This window comes from Cajanus cajan, chromosome 2, assembly GCF_000230855.2.
Source record: "Cajanus cajan strain Asha chromosome 2, NIPB_CcT2T_4, whole genome shotgun sequence".
In the NCBI taxonomy this organism is placed as follows: Eukaryota; Viridiplantae; Streptophyta; class Magnoliopsida; order Fabales; family Fabaceae; genus Cajanus; species Cajanus cajan.
In genome coordinates this window covers 15,968,390-15,980,361 of record NC_138518.1, presented here as the reverse complement: position 1 = coordinate 15,980,361, position 11,972 = coordinate 15,968,390, and the positions used below count along the sequence as shown (strand labels likewise).

The 11,972-nt window shown below is 35.6% G+C and overlaps 1 protein-coding gene across 1 annotated transcript; it reads right to left on the bottom strand.

The window, feature by feature from the left end:
* Positions 1-1,436: 1,436 nt before the first annotated feature.
* LOC145954189 (GDSL esterase/lipase At5g33370) lies at positions 1,437-3,113 on the bottom strand. Its single transcript, XM_083067970.1, has 4 exons — positions 2,803-3,113; positions 2,564-2,691; positions 2,236-2,478; positions 1,437-2,133 (listed from the first exon to the last, which is right to left on the bottom strand). Exons 1-4 carry the CDS (start codon positions 3,053-3,055, stop codon positions 1,645-1,647), a joined length of 1,113 nt encoding a protein of 370 aa, XP_082924096.1. The 5' UTR covers positions 3,056-3,113; the 3' UTR covers positions 1,437-1,644.
* Positions 3,114-11,972: the final 8,859 nt, after the last annotated feature.

Sequence of the window (11,972 nt, the reverse complement as noted above, 5' to 3'; positions counted from 1 at the left end):
AGTGGAGTTGGATTTCTATTCACTTTTTTTATCAGTAGCATTCAATATGCTTTTATATACCAACCACTCTAATTGTTTGGGTGCTAAGTTTTAAAACTCTTTTGAAATGTTTCTGACTAGCCAGTAACCTTTTCAAGTTGAAGAGGTACTAATTTGTGTAAAAGAAATTAATTTTGGAGCTGAGACTTCGGTGCAGTAATTGTACCTAGTTGACTATCATTCCCACAGTTCTCACTACAGACTACAGAGGCAATTAAATTATTACCGACATATATTGTTTCCTAAGTTTTTTTTTTCTTTTTCTTTCCAAATTTGAAAAAAAGAAATGTAATAGATAGTAAGAAAATATAGTGCTTATTAGTTATTATAGTTTTGGGTTTAACAGTGATACACACATAAAATAGTTTTAATCTATTATCTAATAAATAACAAACTATTATATATAAATATGATAAATTTATTAATTTTTACACTAAATTATTATAGAAATATGTTAATGATAATTTTTTTTATTAATTAACAGTGCAATTTTTTTTTAAGATTTAGAGTTTAAAATTTAGGATTGAACAATATAAACTAATTGATAATTTCTTATATTGACGATAAGCCATCTCTATATCATTGGCTAATAATTTTTCGCATCCGTTTACACTGGCTCTCAAGTTGAGACAGTAATAGCGTTGGTTTTTTTTTTTTTTTTTTTTTTTTTTTTTTTTTTTTAAGCAGATTAGGGTTAGCCTATTAAATTTGTTTTTAGCTTCAAAATTTTTTTTTTTTGTCAACTAAGCCGGTGCTAAGTAGCATCAACCCAAAAGGCAACACAAACCTGATGCTAAATAGCATATCTTCTTTACAAACTTGGAAAATACTTGAGCAAGAAGTGGGAAGAGTTTGTGATTAAGGATATACTTAAAACTTGACTTGGAACTTATGGTTAGTAGCATTTCTCATTGAATTGTATCATATGCTTTTTAGCTTATTTCGATATGTATAAAAGTCTCAAATTATTTATAAATCAAGGATAATGATAATTATTAAATATCTTTACTTCGTAACTAATTAGGAAGTTTTTAATGGACAAAACTTTAATGATTAAGCGAGTATTAAAATAAACAACATTTCAGATGCAATGTTGGTTGACATTTTTATAATCTGAATGTTATCTTAAAATACGTCCTTAATAATGTCAATCAACTTACAGTTTAACATATCTTAATATCAATAAAGTTAGTTTAGACTTAAATTCACATTAATATTTCTCTTCATCTAAATTTTTCTCTTTTGTTTTACTTTTTATTATAGAAGATAGCTATAGATCGTAAAACAACATTTTTTGTTTTAATATAAGATTCATAAATTAATTAGTAGTATTTCCATATAATTGCCTCGGGTGCACTTCGGTAAAGGGGTTTAAGGGACGGTATAACATATGTGGCTTCTGGAATGAACGTTGCATTTAAATCCTCCATTGTTACTTTTGGTAAATGGAAGTTTTTCTCTTCCTATAATAATTTTGTTCCTCGCTTATACTGAGGAATATGATAATCACAATTACAATATTCTAAAAAAAGTAGAAAGAGAGAGACGCCATGAACTAGCATGGAAGACCAATACTAGTGCTAGAATTATTAGGTTCGTCTATCTTTATGCGTTGATAGCATCCAATGCTAAGATGGTGCTGAGGTTCATTGGGTTCATGTAGGTTCTAGAGCCTGACATGATTTCCTCCGCAATGAGCCTGTTGGCCTTTTCAGAAGGATGGAATGCATCCCAAAATGCATACAAGTCTCTGTTAGGACAAAGGTTGGAGAGTGGTGTGCACAACCCTAGACCATTGTAAGGTCCTTGCCCACAACATGCTACTTTTGATGTAACAAAACCAAATTGTTGAGGGTTACTAATGAAGTTGTTGTGCATTTTTCCTGTGTTTGCAGCAATGAAAACGTCACTTCCAATTTTCCTGTTGAGTTGTAGTAACATTTGTTCAAGTTGTGGGTTAAACAATTGTGCAGCTCTTTGAAGGTCAGGAGCACATTGTCCATTTCTGCCACGTTGGGCCAATTCTGAAGGAACACAACCCAATGGTCCTGTGCCTGTCACAAGAACTCTGCGAGCTCCAAGATCATATAGCCTCTGCATGCAATTGCAACATATATATGAGAAATTAAAATAATATTATGATCTCAACTCTCAAGTCAACACATTAAGTATTGATTAACAAATAAAATATGTTACCTGCAAAAGCTTTTGGTATTCAGAGATGAGATACTTGACATATTGAGGCAGTGGGTACTGGCGGGACCTTGCTGAATTTGGCACCAAGTAGTAGTTGTTTACGAAATCATTGCCACCACAAGTGATGAGAACCAGTGCTCGATTCACCAGACTCTTTGCCTCTGAAGCTCCAATTATAGCACTCACTCTTCTTTGGTACTCTTGAAAATACTCTAGCTGTCTATACATTCTGATTATGTTAACCTGCAAAAGTTGCATGCATTTATACATTAGAGAGCACACATATGTGTATAGGAACTGGCTAGGAAGTAATTAATAATTAACTTACAAACTGAATTCCTGTGTCATTAAGGATTCCAATTCCAGCAGAAGCAAAATTGGCACCGACTAGGAGCCTGTTTCCATTTAATTCTGGACTCAAGTATGGCAATGTAGACTCAGCACCAAGTCGTTGACCTGAAACAATCCAAATAGTTAGATATATATGTGTGTCTATGTTAATTATTATATGCAAAAAAGTTGAAAAGTTGAATGATATATATATGGATGATAAAAATGAAACTTAACTGATAAGATCAGGAATGTTGTAGCCATTGGAGAAACGACCAGTTGGTCTATGAGTTGGAGCATAATCAATTCCATAAGGAGGAGCATCAGCACGTGCAGTTGTGGCCAAGTAATTGTTATTTCCATTATCAACTAATGAATCTCCAAATACAAAGAATGCCCTTGGCCTAGCTTCAGCCCCAGTGACAATGACCCCAATTACCAGAACTAAACTAAGAATGGTCAAAGGACCAAAACTTGACAAAATACCCATATTTGAAGATGTGGGGTTGTGTGCCAAGTGCTAACTGAACTGAGATGTGGATGGAGGATATGCTAGGATTCAAGTCTTTATATAATGGACCTTGTGATACAGATCCCACTAGTTTAGGAGGTGGCTTTAGTGCTCTATAATTGAAGTGTTATGTTCGTCTAAAACCGGTGGCATTGGTCAAAAACATAATTTAATGTGATAGGTTGGATTCATTGAGTTGCAACTACAATACGGAGATAATAATGTTTCTTCTACAATACTCGAAGCAAATTCAAATATCCAATTCCGGTTCCGATGCGTACTAGTTTTCTATTCATTTAAACTAAATGTAACGAAGAAATCATATGCAAGTATTCCAGCTTCAACTTGATGGCTCGATTTAATTAATTTCAAGGCATTTGAGGTATGGTTTTCAAAGGTTACAACATCTAAAATCGTAACAAACCTTTCTACCTCAATTTATCGTACTAGAGAAAATTTTCATCAAACACGAGAAAGAATAAGGATCATAAATTAATTGGATCACGGGGTCTTAATTAGTGTAAAAGCATACACTGTAAACATTGGTTTATTATTTTTCTTTACCACATTACTTGAAAAGTATCATTTTTCTGCGAATTTTTTTATAAAAAAATATTTGTAAAATTTTTTTGCGAATTTTCTTGCAATAATAATTTCGCAAATTTTTTTTACGAATTTATTTTTAAAAAATAATTTACAGATATTTCTTACAAATTTTTTTACAAAAAATAATTTACAAGAAATTTTTGCAAATTTTGTTACAATTTTAATGATCATAGAAATTTTTTTTCATAGTAAAAATTTGCAGAAAATATTGTAAGAATTTTATTTTGTTTCTTGTAAAAATAAATTTGCAAGTAATGTTTACTAAATGGTAGAAAAATTTTGCATGTAACTTTTCCTGTGAATTTTCCTGCCAATTTTAATCCGCAGGAAAAATAAAAAAATTATTTAAAATTTATAATTTTAATATTTTAAAAAAATTTCAAGTCCCACATCGATTGAAAATAAAATAATTAAAGAGTATATAAAGGCATGGAAACAAATGCTTCGGATGAATTCATTGTGAGCATTTGAAAGTTGTAACAACCCGATTTTCACAGATTGTACGAAGGTCCAAAGCCCAATAGGGGTAATTTAGTTGGAAACGACCCGTTCCAAAATACTAAAATTGCCTACAAATCTTAGATGGGAACGGGGCGTTCCAAACCACCAAAAATGCCTATAACCCTAGTTGGGAACGGGTCGTTCCAAACATGGCCGTTATGGGTTAAAATGTAACCCTAGAACGGGTCGTTCTGGATGTGAAATTTTACACATGATGAAGAGTCCAGAAGGGGCCGTTCCAAATTTGAAACGGGCCGTTCCAGCCACTCCTGATGCTTATAAATAGAGCACTCTGGCACTCCCGAAAGCACACCTTTCAGTTTTGACTTCTTTGAGTTCTGACTTCTTTTTCTTCTACAGTCTCTAAAGACTGAGGGACACTTAGAGGAGGAGACCAAAGAGATCTCTGTTTTAGTTTCTGCTACTACTTATCGAGGTACGGGGGAAAAAAGAATTATTTGTATGCAAAGTTACATGAGAAAATTGGGTAGAGGAGGAAGCCCGTAGGATTATAGGTAATTTTATAATTATTTATGTTCGAGGAATTGATGATCCCATTAGATTTTACATGTGTTGAGGATTAGGAATATACAATTAATTTGTAAAAATGATGATCTGGGAGAAAGAACGAAATTGTAGAAAAGTGCCTGTGAGTTAAGTTTTGAAAAAATTGAGGATTTTACTGTTTAAGTTAAGATTCTACTAAATTGGTGATTCAGTTGAGTATTAAATTAATTTATAAATGTTATTGTTATATTATATGATAAAAATTAATGATCTAAATGTGAATTGCTTGAGAGGTATGTGAACTATTATTTTGTTGGACTTATCTGTTGTGTGTATGTGATATAGAATTGAGCTATAAGATGAGATGTTTTGATGAATGTGAATATGATTATGATTGTGATTCCTCACACTAATGACCAGGGATGGCACGAACCTTGGGTAAGTGATGCTACAAGGACGGCGTGACCTTGGCCTGGTGTGGGATGAGTGAGGTAATTAACCCGTATCACTTATGTCAGATGTGGCGTGGCCTTGACATAATGTTAATTGTAAGATTTGTGTGGATTGTGATGAATTGATGTAATTGTGAATTGAGATGTGAAGATGATGAATGATTGAAAAATTATGATATATATATATATATATATATATATATATATATATATATATAAATGCTGGTGAATATTTTATTAAGTAATGAGTTATGATGGGATTATGTTGTGTTTTTCCTTGTGTGCTTTCCATATAGATGTTTTCTTTTCTCACAGTACAACTTGTGGATGTTTTAGGTGAGGAAGATCTGACTATGAGTGACATCTAGAATGCCAACAGTTGAATTATGGGTATGCTATGATATTGTGACATCGGGGCAGAGGATTTCTAGGACATGGATTTTATTTGTATATGGAGTTGTGCTTATTATTTTGAAAACATTTTGTAACCTCTTATGTTTTATTTTCCAAGTTTCATTTTCAAAATATTTTGGATATTGAAAAACAATTATGAATGTTTTATGTGAACCCTTTTACCAACGTTGAAAATTTTATTCTTTAGTTTATTTACATTATTACAATATATGTGTTGGGGTAGTAAGAGTGTCACAAAAGTTGAAGAATTATTGATAGAATTTATAGTAATTTCTTTAATTTTTTTTGTAAAAAGTATTCCTGCAGAATATCTTGCGAAAAAATTCGCAAGAAACTTTCCTGCGAATTATTTTTGTATCCAACAGAAGCCAGCTCTAACCTAACCCTGACCTGCTCCCAAACAAGGTATGATCATCACAGTCCATCCACATGAAAACAAAAAGGGTAAGCTAAAGTTCAAAAATCTATCTTACAAGAAAAATTCCATATCTTTACAATCCAATCATCATATCATCCAACATATTCATAAAGTCAAAACAATGCAATCTATCACATAATAATCATATAGTAAATGCAATTCATGATAGATATTAATGCATATCAATCATCTAATACGTCGTCACGCATTCACCTAGGAGATCCCCTAACAACAGAGTAGTATAAGTGACATTTAATCCTATCGAAATCACCCTGACCACTTTTACGCCCGAAGCGTCCTGTTGGGTCAACAACAAATCGGGATATCAAATCCTCCCAGGTGTTTACTCAAACAGTGTCACTTACACAATTAGAAGTTCGATTCCACCGTAAGGTATAACACAATTGGGTACAAGCTTACTACGATCTTGAAATACATTACCAAGTCATATGTGGAGTTCGCCTACCTATATCCACAAGGAACCACGCACCTTCCCCAATACTTGGTTAAGGGAATAACCCTTGACCTTATACCCTGCTCTACGCCTAACGCACCTAACCATGCGCCCGACACCATATTAGTAAGTTCTCCCACATAACCATTATCTGATATTGCGCCCGGTGTGGTCCACCTCACGCCTGACGCGATTCATCTAGAGACTCCCATCACAAACCACGCCCGACGAGGCTAACCTCATGCTCGATGCGATTTTGAAATGGCTGCCTCTGATGAATGCATGCCCAACACCTTGAACACGCGCTCGATGCAAACTCAAACCGCAACACCTAAACTTAGAAAAATCTATCCAAAACCTACAATTTAGAAGATTCAACCACATGTAATCCATACAAGATCATCAATAGACCTCAAGGAAAGTAAAAACAAGCTTAAATCGAACACGCAATCCTTTGATGCACCATAATCACTAAAATCTCGTTTTAGCCCGAAATCACTAAAACCTCAATTCAACAGAATATCCCCAAATCCATGCACCAATTTGAGTTTCTAAACTCAAATGCAACCAATCTACTTACAATCTAGCTTCCCTTACTTGAATGTGACTCCAAGTCAACCAAGAAAGGGAGAAGAAGAGGAAACTCCAAGCAGTCAACCTGACGACTTCAATCCACCAAAAATAAGCTTCCTAGCCTGAATTTTAAGAAAAGACGGGAGATATTAGTATTCTAGTGGAAGAAAGGAATTGGGCAGATAAGTTTGGGAGAAAAAGGAGCTCACAAATCTAGAGTCCTTCTCTCTAAAACCTCAATCCCAATGATGGCCCTCTCTATCTCAACACTCAAGACAGAAAATAACATGAAGCACTCAACTCCATCCTTCATCAACTGCTTAGCCTGACCAATTGACACTAATACCTTATCCTCTAACTAAGGAAACATCAACTCTCTCCGAGCACAATCTATAAGAATGTGATTGATAGATAACCAATCCATTCCCAAGATGATATTTATATCGACCATGGGTAAACAAATCAAGTTCACCCTAAACTTCTTACCAAACACCTCTATCGGACATCTCACACACATCTCACATCTCCAACGTCACCACAAAGACTTAAGCCGGAGTAGACAGAGATAAATCCACATGCAAGGTAGACACTGATAAACCCAACCTCCTCACGTAATCAACAAATATAAATGAATGTGTAGCACTAGAGTCAAACATGAATAAAACATCATCACCTATTGCCTTCCCCTTCTCTTTCACCAAATTTGATAAAGTGAAAGCCTATGCACCTGATAAAGAAAATATTCTCCTTGTAGTTGTAGGCTTGACAGGCCTTGGGGCACTCCCAAATGGAGTCGGTGGCATCTGACAATCTCTAGAAATGTGACCTAATCGACCACATCAGTAGCAAACATTCCCTTGATGGGAACACTGACCATGTGGGATCTTCCACATCTAAAGCACAGACTGTGCTCTACTCTAAGGAGTAATAGGATGAGGTCCCCTATTGATAGCAACCCTCTATGAATGTATAGGCCTATCATAGGGTCCCCTCTGTTGACCTCCCCTCTTGGATCTTGATGATCCATCCTAAACTTTGGCAGCCTTTCCACCGCCATTGCCACCACCACCACCACACTCCAATCTCTCAATAGTTTTTGCCTTCTCAACCAAGGCAGGAAACTTCACTATCGATATTAGTATAATAACCCTCTTCAGCTCATGTCTCAAGCCTTCAACAAATTTCCTACATCTCCAAGCCTCAGATATGGCTTAAGAGTATAAACAAGCAAGATACTCAAACCTCATAGCATATATACTCAAAAATAGACATGCTCCCTTGCTGTAATTTCATAAACTCAATCTCCTTAGAGTATCTAACACTATCTAGGAAATACTTCTCCAAGAACACCCTTTTGAAGCACTCCCAGTCAACAACTGCACCTCTACTCTTAAGCATTTTTTTGGCGCCTCTCCACCATTACTTTGCCTCACCCACTGGCATATACACCGCATAGGCCAACTTTCTCTCATTAGAAGATCCCAAAACATTGAAGATCTTCTCCATCTCACATAACTAATGGTCTACAACATTTAGATCTGAATCTACCTTAAACTAGGGAGGTTGACACTTTCTGAACTGCCAAGTCCTTCCCATCCTGAGTAACCACTGATCTAGCTACCTCAATTGCAGCTCTACTCTCCTCTATCTAAGCAAAGTGAGCACTCCACTGCTGCATTGCCATGGCAATCATCTCCATGGCCCTAACAATATGATCATATTGAGGCCTCACCATACTACAAGAATTCAAACATTCATTTAGTAATCACGGTACCACCACAACTCACCAATAACTAGAACACATATCAGAGATATGACACAACAGAAACCTAGAATGATCACTCCCCATAAAGCATCCAAAAGACTCGATCGGCTTTGATGTCATAAAAGTGTAACAAATCGTCGCGGATCCTATACTTAGTGGAATCACACTAACTACACTAGTTGGCTAAGATAAGCTATTAAATTGGATAACACATACATACATGTATATATATAATAATAAAACCACATAACTATACAAAATGTAATTCTATGTATATATAGTCATCCAAAATAATAAGATTCTCCTAGTGCTTGTCAAGCACATACTACTAGCTACTTGGAATCGTAACCTTGATACTAGGATAAAACTCCAGTATCCAACAGTAGTTAACTCCAGCCTAACCCTGACCTGCTTCTATACAAGGTATGATCATCGCAGTCCATCCACATGGAAAGAGAAAGGGTAAGCTAGAGTTCAAAAATCTATCATGCAAGCAAAAGTTCACATCTATACACAATCCAATCATCATATCACCCAACATATTCATAGAGTCAAAACAATGCACTCTATCACATAATAATCATACAATAAATGAAAAACTCATGATAGATATTAAGGCATATCAATCATCTAATGCATCATCACGCATTTACCTAAGAGATCTCCCTAACAACAGAGCAGTATAAGTGACATCTCATCTTATCAAAATCACCTCAACCGTTTTTACACCCAAAGCACCCTACTAGATCAACAGTAAATTGGGATATCAAATCTCCCCAGGTATTTACTCGGATAGTGTCACTTACATAATTGGAAGTCCAGTTTCACGATCAAGTATAAACACAGTTGGGTACACGCTTACCACAACCTTGGCATGCATTACCAAGTCACTTGTGGAGTTCGCCCACTAACTATTTACAAGGAACCACACACCTTTCCTAGTACTTGGTTAAGGGAATAACCCTTGACCTCATACCCTACTCCAACACTAGCTAAGGACTTAGAGGAGACTCACCCAAACTAGTGGCCTATCCAAGCACCACTCCCACCCAAAACTAGTGGCCTATCCAAGCACCAATCTCACCCAAAACCAATGGCCTATCCAAGCACCACTCTCAAACATACCAGTGGCCTATCCAAGCGTCATTCTCAAGAGACTCTATGTGAGCTCTTCCAATTCAAAAACATTTTTTCCTCTCCTCAAGTCTTAGGCTAGACACATGCCATAAGGCACCACATGCAAACAATGCATCATACATCACACTTGGTCAATCCACCATCATGATCAAATTCATTCTCATATGAATATACATACATATTCAATCATATTTAAAACATTCATACATACCTTTCTAAGCATACATATGAACCAATCCATTCACATCATAGACCATACATATATGATCCAACATTAAACATTAAATCATGCAAAAACATCACAACACAACCACATCAACATAGTATGACTTGCGCCCAATGCAACCCTACTTACGCCTGATCCAATAGAGTTAGAGACTCACAGAGGCTCACATGCCCAACGCGCTTAGCCTTGTGCCCGGTGCCCATGAAGTTAGAGACTTCTAGGGATCTCCATGCCCGACGCACCCAGTTATGCGTTCAATGACAGCCTGACAGAGGCTAATCCTTTGGAAATTCGCCCGACGTGACCTACATCATGCTCAACGCTCCAAGGTCAAAGACCTATAGGGGTAACCATGCCTAACACACCTAGCCATGCGCCTAGAGCCATATCAGTAAGTTTTCCCACATAGCCATTATCTGATATAGTGCTCGGTGTGGTCCACCTCACGCCTGGCGCAATTCATCCAGAGACTCCCATCACGAACCACGCCCAGCGCGATTTCTAAATGGCTATCTTTGATGAATGTATGCCCAGTGATGTGAACACGCACCCAACGCAGACTCAAATCGCAACATCGAAACTTAGAAAATCCATCCAAAATCTGAAATTCAGAAGATTCAACCACATGCAATCCTTACAGGATCATCAACAAATCTTAAGGGAAGTAAAAACAAGCTTAAATCCAACATGCAATCTTTTGATGCACCATAATCACCAAAATCTCGTTTTAGCCCGAAATCGCCAAAACCTCAATTCAACAGAAAATTCCCAAATCCATGCACCAATTTGAGTTTCTAAACTTAAATGCAACCAATCTACTTACAATCTAGCTTCCCTTACCTTAAAGTGGCTCCAAGTCAACCAAGAAAGGGAGAAGAATAGGAAACTCCAAGCGATCAACCCGACGACTTCAATTCACCAAAAACAAGCTTCCTAGCCTAAATTTCAAGAAAGGACAAAAGAGATTAGTATTCTAAGGGAAGAAAGGAACCAGACAGAGAAGTTTGGGAGAAAAATGAGCTTACAAATCCAGAGTCCTTCTCTCTAAAACCTCTCTCTAGTTTCTCTCGAGAATGGATTTATGATGTTCAATTCTCAAAAGAAACCTTATATACCTTTCCACTTAGAGTAACTAAACTCCAAACAACTTTCCCAACACAATGTTACATTAGATAGTAACAAATGTCCATACATTAGAAGTCAAACATATTTTACTCGGAATAATAGTTAACATATTTTTTAACTTTTTTTGTTGAACTAAACACACTTTATTACGATCAATTGTTGAAGTGTTTCAATAAATGAGTTTAAAATCTAGATTTAACACTTTATTCACCACTCAAACCCCTTCAATTCCAACATAAAATATATGAAAGATCATGCTTGATAATCCACCTAGCAAGTGCATCTCTATAAGTCTTAGGATGAAAATTTCACTACTATTTCAATAAACTAGTTTTGTTATCCAACATGATCCCAACATATTTGTACTCAAGAGACCAAATACATTTAATAATATGACATCTTAAATGATTAGTACCTAAAATAATAGTAGAGAAACTCTCACTACGATTAACCCTAACTCTGATCTTGTAACCATAACTTTGTAAGTAAATACAGTGAAAAATTATTACTATTGTTATATTTTATTGTATTATTTTAAAATACATTACATATTTACAGATTGACATAATGGTAGTTCAAATTATTTCCCTTATTAGTTTAACGGGTCAAACTTTAAACATGTCGCTACAAGAAAAATGCAAATTACTGACGAATAATTTTTGATAGGTACAAATCTGTCAAAAAATTTATATTTTGACGAAAAAAAATTGTAAGAAAA